This window comes from Macrobrachium rosenbergii, chromosome 11, assembly GCF_040412425.1.
Source record: "Macrobrachium rosenbergii isolate ZJJX-2024 chromosome 11, ASM4041242v1, whole genome shotgun sequence".
Classification (NCBI taxonomy): Eukaryota; Metazoa; Arthropoda; class Malacostraca; order Decapoda; family Palaemonidae; genus Macrobrachium; species Macrobrachium rosenbergii.
Window position 1 is genome coordinate 23,538,135 of NC_089751.1, and position 20,350 is coordinate 23,558,484.

The window sequence follows — 20,350 nt, forward strand, 5'->3', positions numbered from 1 at the left end:
GAGACTCTCCTGCATATACTTATCCATGGTGCTTGAAATGCTTCTTGTTGTCTTAGTTTCACAATTGCAAGTAGTGAGTGTGGAATATTGTGTTAAGTCTTTAAAGTATTTATTATATTCAATAAATTTTCCATTAGTTAACTTGTTCACTTCTTTCAGTGTTAACTTGAAAATATTTTCTATTTTCCAGGCGTTGGAAGTGATCATGCAAAATTTCAACCAGGAATTGCTTCATATCGTTATCTTCCTGAGATCCAGTTAACTCGTGAAGTTGAAGGAGACCAAGCAGAACTGTTACAAAAGTGTTTTTCTCCAGGAGTCATAAATATAGTTAATAAACCTGATGGTAAGTGTTAAAAATGAATTTTACAGTATGTAAGTATATGCACATTTTATATAAGTAACTTACCAAGTAACTACATAGCTATTAGTTCACTTTACAGGGCAGCTTGAATTCAAAATTTTGCGGGTAACACTTCGCAAATGTGTCGGTGACCAGTTCCGCCCACTAACAGGAATATTAGGAACGACTTTGGCAGATAACCTCAATCGGTTCCTGCCGTGCTCGGGTGAACACTGAGTATGGCGGCAGCTGTATTCATTATTTTCCGGGTATAATATCTGGATTTCGGTGGTGTACACATCCACTGGAACGCGTATTAGTAACCTTCATGAAATCTCAGGATGAGTTTTTTCCTTGTTTTTGTTATTAAGTTGATTCATTATGAGAATTTTTGTCTAAAAGTCTTTTGTTTACATCTAGGCTTGCAAGCCACCGATAATAACTCTGCCCTTAAGTAATTCTCGTATGTGTTACACCGTTCCCTTAGGCTGAATCTTTTGTTTTATGTTTATTTACAAACCTAGTATACTTGCTAGCTGTCGGTAAATAATACTACCTTAACCCTCACATTTTCCCTTGCAGAGAATTGAAAGCGAACCCTCACATTTTCCCTTGCAGAGAATTGAAAGCGTAAGGGCAGAAAATAGTAAGGAGAGAAGGGTCCTTAATACGTATCTCCTAGATTATATGGCAAGCTTCCTCTTGAGCTGAGGCAATTTGAGGATTTGTAGTCTTTCAAACAAACTTTAAACTTTTTTGTTTATCAATGCTGTGATATGGAATATCACACAGTGAATATGGAACATGCAGTGTGATGATGCATGCTCAGGGCAATACATCTGATGAATAAACTTGTAGTTTGATAATGGAGGCCCTGCAAGCACTTTGGAAGTGGTGCGAGACCTAGATAAGTGTCAACAAGTTATAACATTCTATCGTCAGCCGAGAATCGGTCCCAGTATTTGCCTCTTCAGTATTTTGTGTAGAGTAATCGCTTCGTCATTACATTTACGAAATGCAAGGATAACACGCATCTAGGTTGATTCGCAGATCTTGAACATTCCACACTTCCAGTAACCAGAAGCAGCCACTGGTGCCATCTACCGTATGGCACCAACTCATACTCTGAGCAGCCAAAGGCTCCCAAAAGCGCCCGAGCGCCCATGGGCGACTCCTACCATCTGGCGCCAACTCATGCTCTGTGCAGCCCATAAGCGCCCGAACACCCAAGTGCACCCACAGGCGGCAACTGTATCAGTCAGCCAGACATGCACAAAGCTGACATACCCTTCTACTAGCCCTATGTGTTTATCCACTTGCTTCCGTGCCTGGCTCCCTAGCTTCCTTCCCATACCATTGCCAGTCTTGTGTCTGGGTTAACAGAAAATTGACCTTGCAAATGAGGTTGTGCAGTGGAGGAGGTGATTATCCAGCCTGCTGGTTCTCCTAGACCTAAGTCACTATCATACTCCCCTAGACCTGGGAGGAGTCGTACTGAAAGTTCAATGGAGGGTGGTGGGAAGTCCCCCTGGGTAGTTGCTCCCTCTGTCGAATCTGTTGCACAGTCCCAGGTATCGGCAGATAGCCATGAAAAGGCAACTTGGTGGATGTGTAGTGGAGGAGGTGGTTACTCGTCCTGCTGACTGTCCTAGACAAAGGTCCCTGTCAGACACCCCTGAACCTGGGAGGAGGCATACTGGAAGTCCAAGGGAGGTTGGTGGGGTTTGCCCACGGGTAGTCGCCCCCTCAGTCGAACCTTTAGTACATTCCCAGGTATCGGCAAACAGTCACTGGAAAGGCGTCTTGTAGGATGTGTAGTGTTGGACAGCCACTGGAAAGGCATCTTGATAGATGTGTAGTATGATCATCTCTCATCGAATTGACGTCTTCCTGAGTACCTGGCGTCAGTTCCTGTTCTCTCAGCGCCTATTCCTGGATGCCCGACACCAGTTCCCAGGCGCTCAGCACTCTCTTTAGTACCTGGCGCCAACCTTCAGGGCTCCCATCCTCCACTCTCATGCTCCCGGCGCCAGCCTTCTAGTGTCTGGTGGCAATTCCTCTTTAGTATTTGGCACCCGTCTTTGGATTGTGAGATCAAAATAGAAATGCATTAAGAAAAAAAAGAGTAAGAGACTTGGTTAAATGAAAAGGCACTGCTGGCCTACTGCTCAATAGAAGCCCAGTGATAAATGGGGCTAAATTTTATGAATACATGTGTTTAATTGTTGTTGTTATTGAGTGTTTAATTGTTGTTGTTATTGAAGAGGGTCTCCTCAAAGGGTAGTATGTTAAGTATGATAGCAATTTCTTAACTGATTTTAGCCTGCTTTTTTGATGAAAATTTGCATCCAGTAAATGACATTACCTAATTTCCTTATGGGTCTGTTTACTTGCAAGTGTATGAAGCCACTCAAACAATGCATCATAATCCCTGATATATTTGTTGATTTCTTGGGTGATTCAACATCATCATCCTCTTCATCACTTGACTTATCCACAACTTCATGGATGTTTTTGTCTTTGGTGAGTAACTGATGCCCAGGTCCCCCTTCTTTGTCTTTGTGGGTTAAGGATTGACCAACTTTCTAGAAGGCAGCTAAGATATTACTGGAATCAAAGCCACTGAAGCCTTGTGGATCTGCAGTATCCTCCAGCAGCTCTTCTATGTGTTGCCATACTGCAGCCCAGTTAATTGTGGTAGACTGCAAATTATAGCAATTTACGATTTACGTGTGTCTTCTTTCCTCAGCATCTTCCTTTTCTTTGGAATTGTCATCTCCTGGACTACTATCACTTCATTAAAAAACATGAAACTGACGCAGGTTCTCAGTAGCATAAATTAGATGATGATTCAATTACCCCTGGAACAAAGAACCCATGATTACAGGTTTAGCCAGGCAACCATTAGTCATGTTGGTTCAGCAGCCACTATGCCTAACATGCTTACCAGATTATTCGTTAGAAATATTTTTGTAATTTATTACTCAGACATATTTTATATGGTAAATAACAAAATCCAGTCAGTTAAGGTGCTGTTGTACCAAGTAGTGTCCATAGAAGTAAATAGCTTTTCTTGCCAATGCCTAATTCCTCTTCTTCAAGTATTCAGGATGTGGCGGAATTCACACCCACAAACAACACAACATGCAACACTCACCCTGATCTTCAGTTGCTGGAGATGGATAAGGTCCACGGTCGCCAATCACAGCACACAACCACGAAACAAAAAACTTAAACCGACCCTCCACCAACAACGAACAAACAAAAAAAAGAAGAGACACATGAACCATTAATGTGGTCCCAAAAAAACAGACGAACTCCCCGTTCACTTTCAAGGTTGGACCTCAACTGCCCAAGACTTCCCCAAAACCGAAAAACTCCCGACAGACAGACAGACAGAGCCGTAAAAACGAACTCCAACAACCGAACCACTCACAACGACAATTACACTCGCTCTCTCTCTCTCTCTCTCTCTCACAAAACGTTGGGAAATGCTAAATAAAAACAAATTTCTTCATCCTTCTATATTTCTCCCCCCTTTTTAGCATTTCCCAACCAACACCTTTCACACCTCTTTCAAATCGCCTTACGCAACACCCACGGATGCTCACTAGCAGGTCCTCTAGATCGCGTTCGCGGGCACGCAATCATTCTCTCAGACTCGCTCTCTCTTCCAGCAACATTCAGATTTACATTTTCTCCTCCATTCTCTCTCAGATTCACGCTATCTTCTTCACTATTACCACTCTCAATTTCATCCACAATCTCATCTATACCCTCTAACTTTCGTTCCCAAATACCTCCCCAATTCTTCAACTAACCCATCCCATTCGCTCATTGACCTTTCCAATTCTTGCAACGATTCATTCATGCTTTCAATCACTCGTATATTACTGCTACGCTCTCTTACTCTTACACTTTCGCTCACCTCCAACCGCTCACTAACCCCTACACGTTCAGTCAACTCAGTTATATCAAACCCGCATATGCTATACGTTCTATCCATACCATCCCATTCATCCGTATTACACGCTTTATCACTCATTTCCACTTTGGCACTCACACCCCTATCACACAACTTACGACCATTCAGTTTACTTACGTTCTTCCCTTTCTTACGTTTTTTTACCATACTCTATCAAAACAAATTGCTGATCCTCCATACACAAGCTCTCATGCATACTTGGTTCACCCACATTCGATTTCAACCATTTATACACCCCATTCTCTCTCACATATTCCGGTACATCCTTCCATCTACGCAATTGGTTGTGATGTGCTCGCATTTCTCTCACACTACCATCTACACATACTTCCCCTACAACATAACTAAGCCCACTGGGACCAACTTCCAACACCTCATACGGACCCTCAAATTTTTCACGCACTTTATTTACATTCAACCGCCCTTTCTCGATTACTTCTTTCAATACTTTCTCGCCCACCTTGTAACTTTCAAAGCTTTCATGCGCCTTCTTCCATACCTCCCTATCATTCTCAGATAGACTCGGTCTCACTATCTTTTCAAAATTTAACACATATTTACACGGAGACATGCCAATACCCTTATGCACGGTGGCGTTGTATACCCACAACGCTCGCCCAACGTTTACATCCCAATCATTATCACATTCACTCATCATACGCAATATCTCTGTCAACGTTCTCACCGTTCGTTCCGCCAATCCATTCGCACTGGGCATATACGGCGTAGAGTACACATGTTCTATGCCACAATCACGCAACATTTGCTCAAACTCCCATCCAACAAATTCAGGCCCATTGTCACTCAACATTCACGTCGGCTTGCACACACACATTGGCAACATCACTTGACCCACCATTCTCGCTACAGTCTCACTCTTTTTGTTCGAATCGCTACCGCATATGCAAACTTACTCAAATGATCTACCATTACAACCATTCCCACATGTCCTCTAGCAGTCACAGGCAACGACACACAATCAATCACAACCATCTCAAATAACTCTTTCATCTGCAATCGCAACACAGGTGGATTCGCATGCACACTTTGATACTTACCCTTCTGACAGTCCGCACACGTAATCGCTACATCCGCACAAATTTTACTCAATCCAGGCACATACAATCTCTCTCTCATACATTCCCATAATTTATTTTTCCCCAGATGCCCAAACCTATTATGCACCAATAAACACATACCCACGGCTCGTCTTCCGAAAATACTGGCACATACACTTCCCCATCCCATATTCCTTCCTGATGCAAAAATAAACTATACCTTTACATACAACAAATCTCTTAGCACTTCGCTTATACACTTCTAACTCAGACGGCCAACTTCCTACTCTTACACCCCTAACACACACTCTCTTAACATATTTATTTTCATGCACTGATTTTGCATCTGCTTAATTTCCTCTTCACTCAACAAATCATTTTCACTCCTTGCAATATCTACCATACCTACAAAACTAGTTTTAGACACATCCCCTCCTTTAACCTTCGTTATTTCCCTGCCGCCCTTTCCTAAAATTCCCCTCCGACATCCACACTTATATCATGCATTCTCATAAAATCAATTCCTAATAAAAAACATGTTGGCATATCATTCTCATCCATGACTACAAAATTATGTATTATTTCAAATCCCCTAACTGAATTTTTAATTGTACCTCCTCCCATACTAACACACTCCCTTGTCCCAAACCATGTATCCTTACACTCGTTGATTTTCTTTTTATATCCCAATCGCACCTTTCCAATTCACTAACTACCGTACTACTCACTAACGACACTTGTGCTCCCGTGTCTACCAAACTACAATATTTATTCTGATCCACCACTACATTTGTTACTAACTTACCTTTAAACTTCATGCATACACGCTCTCACGGCTACATTCACCGGCTTAGCTTCCTCACAACCATCCTCATCGCATTCATCTTCAACGATATCCTCAACCCTACCCCTTATTCCCTCATTTTCCCACAATCACCTTTCTTAACCAGCCAGCTACAAGTATCCTTTCCACAGTGAACATTTAAAATCACATTCGTACCATTTTCATTCACCCTTCCTTTATACTCCACCGGCCTATTCCATCCAAAGAACAATCGTACTGTAATTTTAAACATTTCAGCCACTACCAACAACACTTTCACTAACTTTTCCTCCTCATCTAATTCCTTCCTTCCTCGTGCACTCCTTCCGGCATCTCATTCATCACCTTTTCACGTAACTCGTTCATGCTTGCAGGTACTCCGTCAATCAACCCATTTGTTTCAAATTACTCAACCCCCAAACAGACATTCCCACACTCGATTCTCCCCATACATACTGTTGCTTTACCACAAATCCTACAGGTACTTGGTCCGGGTCCCAGTCGCTCCTAACCCTATCATCTCGTTCAGTCCACATACGCGACATAGCATCTGCAACAATATTCTGTCTACCTTGTACATACTCTACCTTAAAACTAAACTCATTCAAATCCTCTATCGTTCTCGCAATTCTAGCATTCACACTCTCCTTTTTAACCATATATACTAGCAGTCGATCGTCCATCCGTATCACAAAATCTACCCCATACAAAAATACTTTCAACGCTTTCACACAAAAACTTATTGCAGCCAATTCCTTTTCAATCACCGAATATTTCAACTCTGCCTTTCCAAACGCCTTGCTCACATACGCAATTACTCTCAATTGTTCTCCCCATTCGCCTTCTGCATTTGTACCAAGCATCCTCCCATACTATATTTACTTGCATCCGTATACAGTTCTAGTTTATTCGCATTCTCACTATAGTCCGGGAAAGCCAACATCACGTCTCTTGCAGCCTCCTCTTTCAATCTCTCGAACGCTTCAATCATTTGCTCATCCCATTTCAATCTTACACAATTTCTCTTCCCCGTCCATTCAGTAAGTGGTTTCCCGATCCCTGAACAATCTTTTATAAACTTCCTTCCAAACTCAATTAAACCCAAAAATCCTTTCAACTCACGCACGGTCCGGGACGTGGAAATTCCCTTACCTTATTCACGAACTTATCACTCTTCCTTACACCTCTTCCACTCACCATATGCCCTAGGAATTCCACCTCCCAGCCAACCAAGCACACTTTTCAAGTTTTACTTTTATTCCTACTTCTTCCAACCTTGCTAACACTCGTTCAAGCAGTTCCATATTCTCTTCTACAGTCTCACTCGCAATCAAAATGTCATCTATAAAAACAGTTACCTTCTTGCGATCAAACCCAGCCAGAACCACATTCATTGCCCTTTGGAAGGCAGCAGGCGCGTTAGCCAGTCCGAAACTCAATCTTGAACTGGTAGTGGCAGGAACCACTAGAAAAGGCCGTAATATGCCTGCTCCCCTCCTCCAGAGGCATCTGGTAATAGCCTTACCAGATCTAATTTTGTAAACACTTTCATTCTATTCATCTTGTACACACAATCAGACACCACATTCATCGGGAATCGCTCTTTCACAGTTACTTCATTCACCTTCCGATAATCCACACACATTCGCAAACTTCCATCTGGCTTACGTGCCGGTACAATGGGGCTATTCCAGGCGCTCGTACTCCTTTCAATCACTCCCACCCTCTCAAGCTCCTCACACTGCTCCTCTATCTCACGATTGATAGACGGAGAAAAATGTCGGGGACGCTGATATATGGGGTGTGTCGTCTTCCAGAACTATTTTAAATTCGGGAAGCTTGATCCCCAAAATCCTCGTCTCCACGACTCAATGCCCCCGCCTATCCCACAACATTCTCCTCAATCGTTCTCTTACGTTATCACTTACATTTTCATCTACCTTTACTCTTTCCTTCAACTTCTCATACATCCAATCATTAACTCCTTTCAAATCACCTGTCATCACCTGCCGTACCTTCACGTACCTCTCATCATCCACATTTACCAACGTACGCAATATTCCCACGCAATCTCCCTCACATATTCCTCGGACTCGCTTCTTCCTGACACTCGGCAATGACGTTATATATACCCTCGGATCTCCCATGTTCAAAACCCCATCATATACACACACATTTGCCCTGACTAACTTATTTATGTCTATTCCCTCAACCACATACTCACACCTATCATTATTGGCTATCCCGAGGCTATCCGGCCATGCCACTTTCACACTCACAACTTCTCCAATCTCATGTGGCACTTTTACCCTCTCTGTCGCAATTACAGGCACTCTCTTCCACAATTTTTGCTCAACCCTACCATCCTTCCCCAAATACAAATCTCCAAGCACATCCCCTTTCATACGTAATTCAATTACATTCATACTAGGACGGACCACCATCCCGCATTTTTTCAAAAACTCACATCCCAATAAAATATCATATTTATCATTCATACTCTCAATCACACAAAAATCACTTTCATCCATCACTACACCCCAATTTCTAACCGTTCACACACTCTTCCAACCACTGCTACCCCTAAATTTCCAATCCCTCTTACTTCCCCTGACAGTTCCTAATCTCACACGTATTCCTCAATTTCTCACATCCATTCTTAAATATGACATTCATACTACACCCGGTATCTACTAAGGCAATCAATCTTACTCCCTTACAACACACTTGCACACTCATGCACTCGTCAGTCTTTCCAGCAAAACCTCCCTCATGCAACAACCCCTCACGTACATGCATCACACGCACCGCTTGCATCCTGGAGGATCCACCCATTTGAACCCCCTTCACACTCAGTTTCCCGAATTCGCTGTCACAGTCACCCTCTTTCGTCTACACACACGATACATGCCCTTCCATTCCACATTCGTCACACTTCGCTCTCGGTTCTGAACACATTCTCGCATAATGCCCATTCTTACCACAGTTGCCACATATTACATTCACTGGGTACCCTACAACCATTAGCAATATGACCCACCTGTCCGCACCTGTAGCATTTAACCCCTATCTTTCGTGACACTCCCTTACCAAATGTCCCGGTTGCCCACACCCAAAACACGCTCCTAAAGCCCACCTACACTCATTCTTTGTATGTCCTTCCTTTCCACATCTAAAACACTTCGCTCGACTTCCACTCATCGACCTTCCCCTTTGTACACTACTATCCCTAACCCGTCCAACCCGTTGTTCCCTTACAAACCCACCATTCATCCTCACTGGCACCTCCACATTACTTGCTCTTACACTCCTATCTATTACACTATCGGCCATTCTCATTGGGCCCCTCAACACTGCATCCCTAAAGCTTCCAAACTCTGGCACTCTCTCATCTACCCCAGCCCTTACACTTACACTTCTGCTCTCTTTTATAACCTTGTCAAGCTCATAATCTTCTACAATTTCCAAGATTTCTCCCCAAGTCAACCTTTCATTCGTCCACCTTTTCTTCTCCTTCCGCTTCAAGTTCACAAATTCTCTAACTCCATCTGGCACTGTCCCTAACAACTTCCGTACTAACTCCTTACATTCATCTATCCCATCATCCCCAAACTTCTTCCTTGCCAACGTCTCCAGCCTACAAGCATACAGTGACAAGGTTTCCCCAGCTTTCATTCTTGCCTCATCAAATTCATTCTTCCTCTTATACTTAACACTCGCTTTCATACGCCTCGCTTGCTCAACTAGTCTAGCTTTCACCTTGTCATACTCAACATCCCCACACTCATAATAACCCTATACATATCAAGTAAAAACCCAGTCAAATATTCTCCTAATTCTCGTGCCCACACTCTCTTACTTTCCCCATACTTATCCTGACAAAACCTTTCATACTCCCTAAAGAAATCATGCACATCCCTACTTCCATACTCATTATACCTTTCACACCGGGGTACCTCCCTCACATACATAGCCTTTCTCACTTCTTTCTCACTTTCACTCTCACTTTCGCTACTTTCACTCTGTCCTTTCATACCCTCTTCCGAATATAAAGAGTCCACTTCCGCACTTACATTCATCTTACTCATTAGACTCTTCTTTCCCCTCTTTTTATCCACTTTTATCCACTCACCTCCATCCACCTCACTATCACTACTGCCTTCACCCTCTCCCTTCTTTCCTGCCTTTCCCACTTCCTTACCCTTCTTACCAGTTTCCTTTCCCTTTCCCTTCTTCCCTTTTTCTTCCCCTGACTTATCCTTACTTTCCCTCCGTTCCTTCCCTCGCTTTTCATTCCCCTTTTCCTTACCCTGCCTCTCGTTCCCTCGTTTCTTACTTCCTATTCCCATATCACTTTCATCACTCACGCTTCCATTCACTTCTTCCTCCTTTTCTTTCTCTCTTGCCCCTTCACACGTTCCAGAGAACCTGCCTCCAACAGCCCCTTCTCCAAAAACACCCTTGAACATACCTTTCACCATTTCTTCCACACCTTTCATCATTCCCTCCAACTTTTTATCCACCCTCTCTTCCATTCTCTCTTCTGACTCTTTCATCTCCCCTTTCATTTCTTCTTTCGCACTTGTTAGCATTCCCCCCATCTCCTCCAACTGACTCCTCAATCTCTCATTCTCACCCCTCAACCACGTATTCTCCTCTCTCAACCTCACCAGTTCCTCTTCCATCCTTCTCTTCAGTCACACTACCAGCCACCAATCTCACTTGCAGCTGCAATACCAGCTGCCCCACGTTGGGCGCCAAATATTATGTGGCGGAATTCACACCCACAAACAACACAACACGCAACACTCACCCCTGATCTTCGGTTGCTGGAGATGGATAAGGTCCACGGTCGCCAATCACAGCACACAACCACGAACAAAAAACTTAAACCGACCCTCCACCAACAACGAACAAACAAAAAAAGAAGAGACACATGAACCATTAATGTGGTCCCAAAAAAACAGACGAACTCCCGTTCACTTTCAAGGTTGGACCTCAACTGCCCAAGACTTCCCAAAACCGAAAAACTCCCGACAGACAGACAGACAGAGCCGTAAAACGAACTCCAACAACCACTCTGTCAACAACCACTCACAACTCTCAATTACTCTCTCTCTCTCTCTCTCTCTCTCTCTCTCTCTCTCTCTCTCTCTCTCTCTCTCTCAATTGGGAAATGCTAAATAAAAACAAATTTCTTCATCCTTCTATAAGGACACTTATGTGGGAGAGGCACATACTGTGTTGTTAAGTCTGTCTAGCAAGGATATTAACCAAGTTTGATACATTTGAGTTGTCAGTTAGTTACGGGTTTAAAATACACTTTTCAGGAGGATAATACACTTAATCCTACCATCTTCTGCATAAGCACTTCCTTGGAGGTGTGTGGCATAGTTGTTCATCAAGATGGAGGCCCTAACGCAAGTGGGATGAATTTTCAGTTTTCCATGACTGTATGATTAAAAAATATAAAAGTAACATTAACTGTGAACCATGTTGTCTGTCACAAATAATAATGGACCAGCACCCAGTGCATCAAGCAACAACACAATTTGAGGTGATGAGAATTGTATGCATTAGCAAAACAAAATGCTGAGATTCGATTGATTTGTTTCATGCCACAGACAGCAAGAGCCCCTGCCAGCATTTGTGTGTTAGGGGACTTCCAAACCAGGCCATTCTCATTAAAGTTGTAAATTGGGGTGAGGACAGGAAGGGCCTGTTTCTTCAGTGGGTGTGCTCACTCCCTCTCCAACCAGTTTCCTATCATATAACCCATGGCAGTTATGGAAACACCATAACCATTCATCAGATTTCCACCATCTTTGCAAATTTTGTTGCTGCCATCTTCATTTCAGGTCCTCTTACCACCATGCTGCACTTCTATAAAATCCACTAAACTCGTTTTTTTTTACCGAGGCACATTTGCACCGAATCGCAGGGGTGTCCTTTTAGCTCAGAAAAGTTTCCTGCTAGCTGATTGGTTGCAAATATTTTGTCTGAATAGCATCATTGCTTTCAAATAATTACCAAGTAATGTGAATCGAAACTTATTTACTAACCTAAATTTCTCCCTCAGATATGTGTTTTGTCAATAAATAATGTTAACGAATAAAGAGATTATAAAGGATTGTGGTGGTAAGTCTAAATTTAATAACACCCGCCGAAGTCAATGACAGGAGCTTGTTTTCGGATGTACGCTGCATAATGTTTTTACTTTTCACATGTTTTAACACCAATCGGGATAAATTACACTAAGCATAAGAAAAATATGTTATTATAAACTTTCTTTGAATACCAGAGTCTACTAAAAACATGGAATTAATAAAACTCGCTATTATCGGAAACTTCCAGGAGGTAAAGGAACAGCCTGCGGTGACCTGGCGGGAAAAACTATCACAGGTGATTGTCATTGCAGCATTTTCCTGATTTATGTAAATGTTGAAATCAGTGTTACGTTACTTAGATTACTTTAATGGCTATATCTGCAATGAAAAAGTTTCTGTGCTTCTTTTTGTAGGTGCACGCTAATAAAAATATATTTCATGAGACACTAACAACTTACTCTTTCATGTAAGTTACAGCAGACAATGCGAGATAAGAAAACTTTTTTCTTATGTTGCGTTCTGTTCAGGACACATATAAGGTTAACACGAGTTTCTGCGGATATTTTGAGAAGTAAAAGAATATGTGACTGAGTAGAATATGTACTATACACATATACATTTTAAGGATTAGCTGGCTTTATGCGTCTGCTGTCAAATACCGAGGCGGGGATGGAAGGGAGGGGGAGGGGTATCGCGTTGTAACTTGGTGAAATTATGAATTCGTTTAATTATGATTTTTATGCAATTTATGGAACATTACAGTATTCTCAAACCGAAAATGGTGCTATTAATAGAATCTATACCTTTACGACAAAATTAGCAAATCCTTTCTATACGGACTTACATCATAGGCCTACATACACCTAGCTTAACTTATATCAAGCATCAGCTACTGTTTACTGTTACTCCTTACCTTAAAGAGTTAAGCAAATTTTATTGCAATTGTCAAAAAATGGTGTAAGACACATAGACATAGGCTAGCCTAGTTTGAAATCTTTGCAAGAAATAAAGCCATAATAAGGGAAGTACATTATTATTATGTAAAAGAAAAAAGTGTCATCATATTTATCATAATGATATAACAAAAGGCTTCAGCACAAAAGCCTATAAAAGATGATATGTATCTGAAAAGTTTTCTTGCCCATCAACATTTGCTGGCATGTGGATACCATATGAATAACTAGGCCTACTTATCTAGGTAATTTTATCTAAATTTTATCTAATGCCACAGGCTGTTCCTTTTACCTCCCCGGAAGTTTTCACTAATAGCGAGTTTTATTAATTCCATGTTTTTAGTAGATTCTGGTATTCAAAGAAAGTTTATAATAACATGTTTTTCTTATGCTTAGTGTAGTTTATCCCAATTGGTGTTAAAATATGTGAAAAGTAAAAAAAATTATGCAGCGTGCATCCGAAAGCAAGCTCCTGTCGTTGACTTCAAGTGTGTTGTTATTAAATTTAGACTTACCATCACAATCCTTTATAAAATCTTTATTCGTTAACATTATTTATTGACAAAACATATATCTGTGGGAGAAAATTAGGTTAGTAAATAAGTTTCGATTCACATTACTTGGTAATTATTTGAAAACAATGTTGCTATTCGGACAAAATATTTGCAACCAATCAGCTAGCAGGAAACTTTTCCGAGCTAAAAGGGCAAACCTGCGATTCGGTGCAAATGTGCCTCGGTAAAAAAAACCGAGTATAGTACAGAGCAGTGTTGTTTCTCATTTCTGCTGGTAAGACATTGCCTTTTGCAGTACCACAGTGGTGTTTTCTAGAGCATTGGAATTATACTTTTTGCAAACTCATGGAAAGTGTTTAAGTCACTCATTGTTTGCTGGCTACAGCCAAAATGTTCATATACCTGGGCATCTTGTTTTTAAGAATATTAATGTCCCAGCAAGATTTTAATGCTTATTCTTTTGCTTTTATATATCAACATGAGGCAACTGTGTATATATGCTTAACTGATTATCCTGTTTAAATATGAAATACTTTTATTTCTTTGGGCTTGGACTATCTGATCAATAAAAAACACATTAGGTTGAACTCTGTTGAGGTGCTACTGATCTTGACTTGTTTTCTTAAAGGAAGCAGCTTTATCTTGCTAATGCATGTTCTTCCTCTCTCAGTTATTCCAGATACTAAATGTGGGAGAAGCACAAGCTGTGTTGTTAGTCTGTCTAACAAAGATATACTGACTGTGTTCATGATGCTATATAAATCCTCATTTCATTGTCAGGTTAAAATACATACTTTTTTTTAAAATACTCCTTTTTTTAAAATACTCCTCAGTTTCATGATCAACTGAATTTTTTTTTATATTGTTTCACATTTCACATCAACATTTGATTATTAATACTGAATCTCATTTAAGGTAAGAAAGTGGCAGAAGTTAATGATGCACGGAACGATACTTGCTCCAGGAATGTCTTTGAATATGATAGTATCAAGGATGCTGTTAAACTAACAAGGAAAACTGATCATGTTATATGTAAGTATCCAAAAAATGCTAGTTTCAGATTTGGTTTACCTGTATGTGTTGCAGATTAAAACCTAAGTAAGACTACTTAAAATTACTTAAGGTTACTTCAGCAGTTTTGAGGTTTTAAATTAGGGCATATAATATTGTTACTTTTAAAACCTAGGATTTTAAGAGAGACTTAATGAATGTATTGTGTATGGAAATCTTGGAAAATTAAAGGCACATCATTCAATTTACACATTTATATACTCATGTTAAGAAAATATGTTAAAAATACTGTCATGATTTTGGCTTTAAACTGACTATAGCAATTAGCCAAAAAGGCTATTGTATGACAAGAACTATAGAACAAGTACCTTGGCAGAGAACAGTACTAAGAAAAACTTGAGCATTGCAAAGACCATGAGTACAGTGAAGATTCATGGCAGTATTGTATGGCTTACAGAGCAGTATATATTTTGATACTTTGATACCATTATAACAAGTACTATGTTTTTACTATTGTTTTTTCTGTTTCAGTTTATGTCGAGTCACAGAGTGCTTTGAAGAGCTATGAAATTTTAGAAGAAGCAGTAAACTTAATGATTGGCAAGTGTGATACTCTCCTTACAGAAATTGAGAAGCATGTGGAAAGAACTAAAGATTAAGAACTTGCAATAAAGTTTGTGAAAAATAAAATTCTCTTTGTACTAACTAAAAGTTCACCATATTACATTTAGTCTTATTTAGTCTGAAAATGAAATATGTAAAAATTATTTGTGTGGCTAGCCAGAAACTTTTAATCTTACCTATCTCTTACTTTCTAAAGCCTGTTAGGTTTTAATAAATCAAAATGAGTTAGTGAATATTTCAGTGGGTTCCAAGACCAGACAAATGGGGAGAGTTGAGATCACTCATAACATCACACAGGAAATGCAGATCCCATCATGAATTATGAATTTAAAAAACAAAATAGGTAGCCCTAGCAGCCTCAAAATAGCCAGGGGTTGGAAAGAACCTCTGGACTGTAGCAAGATCAGTAGGCAACTACTGTTAAAAGTTGGAATGTTAATAGGAAGGAGTAGGGAGTGGTGGGGATGATGGCAAGATGTGTGAATATATATTAAATAGAAAAAGTACATGCAAAAGAGCTGATACCGAAGACAGTTAACGTTTACAAACGAAACTAAATTCTGGCTAGGTGAAAGGAAGACCAAACCAAATGTAGTGTCCATAATGTGCATGATAGTACATTTTAGTGGATTCACGCTCAGAAACCAGTTCCCTGAACTACTGAATCTGGCTTGCCTTATCTCTGGAAGTGATGGCTTCAAGCTTATACACGGAATTGGTATTTGTGTGATTTACTTAGTAAACAGTTTATAGAAAAAAAGCTTTTCTTATTAATTCAGAATCAAGCAAAAAGATCACCAAACTCCAAAAAAGTTTGGTGACTATCATTGGTTAAATCTAACAGAGCACATGTACTTCAAAATAGTCTCACATGCACACTCAACCCTGCCAATTAAACTCAAATCATTATTTTACTTAGATCTTGGTGAATAAGCAATATCCCAGCACAGCACCAGGGCATGTTTACAGAATATAAATTTGTGCAGCCTCACGTTGCTTTAAAAGTATCTCGTACAAAGCAACCTGGAGTTACAGAAATATAGATTTTACAAGTATCCAATGTAAAAGTCTGACTTACCAGATTGTTAAAACTTCACTCGGCTGAATTACAACACTGCAAGCTTCAGCACAATAAACTTCAATGAGCTTGTCTCTCTAAATCAGACAGCAGTTGGAGAAACCAGGGACTTTGTCTTTAACAGCTTATATTGAGTAAATAACAGGCTATTTCAAAATTAAAAGGACCTTGCTTGGCACTTACAGGTTCAACTTACAAGTTTATAAAATCCAAATGTAAGCAGCCTGAAAAAGAAAAAAAAATGTCAAACTTGTAAAGAGAACTATAATCACTGTAAATAATAATTGAAAGTCTAACACTTACCCGACTGTTAAAACTTCACTCGGCTAAATCACAACACAGCAAGCTTCAGCATAATACACTTCAATGCAATAAGCATCTCTAAATCAGACAACAGAAACCGTGGAATTTGTCTTCTACAGCATATACTGAAAAAATAACAGGCTATTTCAAAATTAAAAGGACCTTGCTCAGAATTGACAAGTTCAACTTGCAACATTTTGCAAAATCTAAATGTATGCAGCCTGAAAAAGAAAAAAAAATGTCAAACAGGTGTACAGTAAAAGAGAACTATAATCACTAAAAATAACAAAAATTCTTTTACCATAAAAAAAACAATTTTACTTCAGTACTGTAAATTTGTAAATGAATGGATAACGAGGATTATTTTTTAGACCCCAAGAATAAAGGTGGTACTGTACATGTGTTCTCAGTGCCTTGCCCCAAATGGGGAGACCGGAAGAGAAATAGATTTGGGGAAAATTTTAGATGCAGCAAAAGAAGTGCCACAATCATAGGGCGTTGAAAAGATACAAGCATGTGGGTTTTATTGTGAATTGTTTACAATGCTTTACTGCAAATTGTGCAATGCTCTACTGTAGGTCAGTTTGGCTGCCACTGTCAGGAACTCTGTTCAAAGTACACAAAATATGAGTGATTTATTAATGAATTTGGTCTTACTAGATGTTACTAGTCATTTAAATGGGAAGAATAACGAATGGTGTTTGGAAAAAGGAATTTTACTGCTTTAGTGATCTTTATCTTTACCAGGATGGATACCTTGTGGTCTTCGGTCAAGTAACCTGCAATCACTTCCAGATTTAGTTTGGTGACATTGACATTTATTTGAAAATAAGTAATCACACCTCATTTATAAGACACTAAAGACAAGGGGCAGTGCTTGTGTTGTCCCACAAGACAAATTATTTGCTACCATAAAAATACATTCTTCAAGGGATGACGTGTATTTAGCTGAATGAATTAAATTTATTACATATTTTCTTTTTCTCATAATAAAAGAAAGTTATATCCAGCTGATCTGTGACATAAACCAGGCACCACACTCAAGTGACCTTGGTAATCAAAAAGGAAGAATGCTTGGCCAACCAAGGTGTACTGCCTAGTTCATGTACTCTCCACCAGATGGGTATGAAAAGTTTAGTTTTCATTAAAATTCTTCTTGGCAACTCACTAAGATGCAGGGGAGGCTGGGTGGATTCTACTGTAACAGTAGGTAAGTATCCAAATTATAAATTTTATTATAAAATTTATATTTTTATGGATGAATATGTTACCTACCATTAAAGACAGCCAATTCCCACACTGAGAACAGAAGGGTGGGTTGGTGCAGCTAGGTAACATCCACTCAGACTTCCAGGACTGTACTACTGCCAGAACAGGGATCCCTCACAGGGAGGAAGACTCATATATGGTATAGTTAGTGTAGCTTGACAGAAAATGCCACCTCTTCAGAGGCAGTGCTAATAGACCCCCTATACCTGGGTCTGACAAGCCCAACAAATTACAGTCCAAAATTAAAGGAATACCTATAGATATAAAGGTATGTTCATGTTCCCCAAAACTCAAAACAGGGATTTTAACAACAAAGAAAGAGTAGAAATAGTGCTTTCATTAGGTACAGAAAAATACTGCACCCACTTCAACTAGTCAACTGAGAACTTTGTAATTCATAAGGAAAGCTCTATATCTCTCAAGTAATGAGAGTTAAAGACAGAATTACACCTCCATTGAGTTGCAATGAACACGTCCTCTAAAGAAAAATTCTTTACAAAACTAAATAATGTACCCACTTCTCATACATCATGAATGTTGACCTTACGCAAAGGTATAAAGTCTGGTTTAAGTTTCTTGTGAGCTAACTTAACTAGAGTGAATATAAAATTTTTTTTTTTTTTGCTGAAAAGAAAGAATAAGACAATCAAAACAAAACAAAATTTGAACAATATAGAAACAATCTACTCATTCAAACTGTTCAACAACCAAAGACAGGAAGGGAGTGACTGAAGAACAAGTGAGTGGTAACATAAGGTGAGTGAGGGGTATTTCTCACTCACCCCCTTACAAACACTTTTAACTACTTTGTCACCAAGTTCAACAACTGCCCAAGCTTGAACTGGAGGATGCTCCTCTATAATAGGTGATGGTTTGTGTTTCCATAGAACAAACATTTTCCTTGTAAGATTTTGATGTTGTCTGATTGGATTTTTCCCAGTTCTAAGGTTAAAAACTTTCGTGATAAAGAACGCAGTCTTTAGGGTACGGCACAGATGTACTTCAGTTACTGCACATTTTGCCATGGCAAAAAAACTGACCAGATCAATCTCCTATTCCATTCTAAAGTGGACATGTACTAATTTTCTTTTTAATATAAAAAAAAATTGAATTAACATGTATATTTTTATATATATCAAAAAGTCAGATATATCATATAAGGAAATTGGGAATGTTTTTTTTACAAATGAATGTTTTAATGTGAGTCACATAGGCCTAGAATGAAAAATGAATGGTAATGACATGTGAACGGAGCTATCAGTGTTTTTGGGGTCACACTAAATATCAGAATGTGAATAGCATCCATGCACTGAAACTGGCTCGAGTTGTTGAATATATGGAATAAAAATAATTTACTGTTGTTTTTCTTTATGTTTGAAAGTAACTACTATATTGGTTATTTTTTTTTTTTTTCTGCCAAATGAAATTTTTTGTAAGGTTATATTTCAACTCAACTTCTTACTCACTATCAGTATTATCTACTAACTAATCTTGATGTAAATTATATATGGAAATACATTATTTTTGTTTTCATGTTTTACCTGACCATGAAGAGTATAAACACTCTCTCAAGGCGTGAACAATTTAGTTCTCAAAAATACAGGCTGAGAATTAGGCCAAATAGACAATTTTATGAAGACAGTCAGCAGTGTAATGATCAATCATATACTGTATTTGTGAAACAACTGTAAAAGAATACATTATTGATTATAAAAAATATAATAGCACATTAATCCTTATTAACAAAAATCATAATGCTTATAACAGGATAACCAGCTTTTTGCAAATCAGGCAAGGATCAATAGGCCTAGCCAAACATTTATGGGCTGATATTCAGGATCTTTCCAAATTTTGATTATGATAAACATGTAATACATAGTAATAGATACTTTTGTCTTTTAACGCTGTATACACAAACCATATAGGCCTACAAATTTTGTGTGCTAAATAAAACCCTCTTCAGACAGAAAATAATGGTGTAAGCCAGAGTCACAAGAAAAAATGTAATGTGTACCACAATTCTTGCAAAAAAAAATAAATAAGAAACAAGAGAATGACAATAATTCTAATTTCCTTTAAATGTAATGTTGTTTAGTTAAGCTACCAGGATACTGATTGCCTGCATGATACCCATTTGCAAGTTATTTCTTCGTTAGTTTAAGGTTAGGCCAGCCTTGCGCTAGCACAGGCTTTTGTTCTGGGGCAACCCATAAGTTCCATAACCGAGCAACTGAGAAGTTATGTCCGTCAACATGGCACATAATGCAGGTAAACCAACTGG

The 20,350-nt window shown here is 39.3% G+C and overlaps 1 protein-coding gene and 1 long non-coding RNA gene across 4 annotated transcripts in view; one reads left to right on the plus strand and one right to left on the minus strand.

Annotated features, from left to right (window-relative positions):
- Window positions 1-15,519, plus strand: part of Polr1C (RNA polymerase I and III subunit C) — a 63,863-nt gene extending 48,344 nt beyond the window's left edge. For both annotated transcript variants that reach the window (XM_067111335.1, XM_067111336.1), the window contains 3 exons: window positions 191-346; window positions 14,700-14,816; window positions 15,327-15,519. In XM_067111335.1, coding sequence (XP_066967436.1) covers window positions 191-346; window positions 14,700-14,816; window positions 15,327-15,454 — 401 coding nt within the window. In that variant the 3' untranslated portion in view covers window positions 15,455-15,519. The remainder of the gene's footprint in view (window positions 1-190; window positions 347-14,699; window positions 14,817-15,326) is intronic.
- LOC136843239 (uncharacterized) overlaps window positions 15,035-20,350 on the minus strand; it is a 35,199-nt gene continuing 29,883 nt past the window's right edge. Inside the window, exon 3 of one of the 2 annotated variants that reach the window (XR_010854493.1) lies at window positions 15,035-16,721. This is a non-coding gene — a long non-coding RNA (uncharacterized lncRNA). Of the gene's footprint in view, window positions 16,722-16,800; window positions 16,926-20,350 lie in introns of those variants that run through there. The other variant, XR_010854494.1, reaches the window with a different exon arrangement.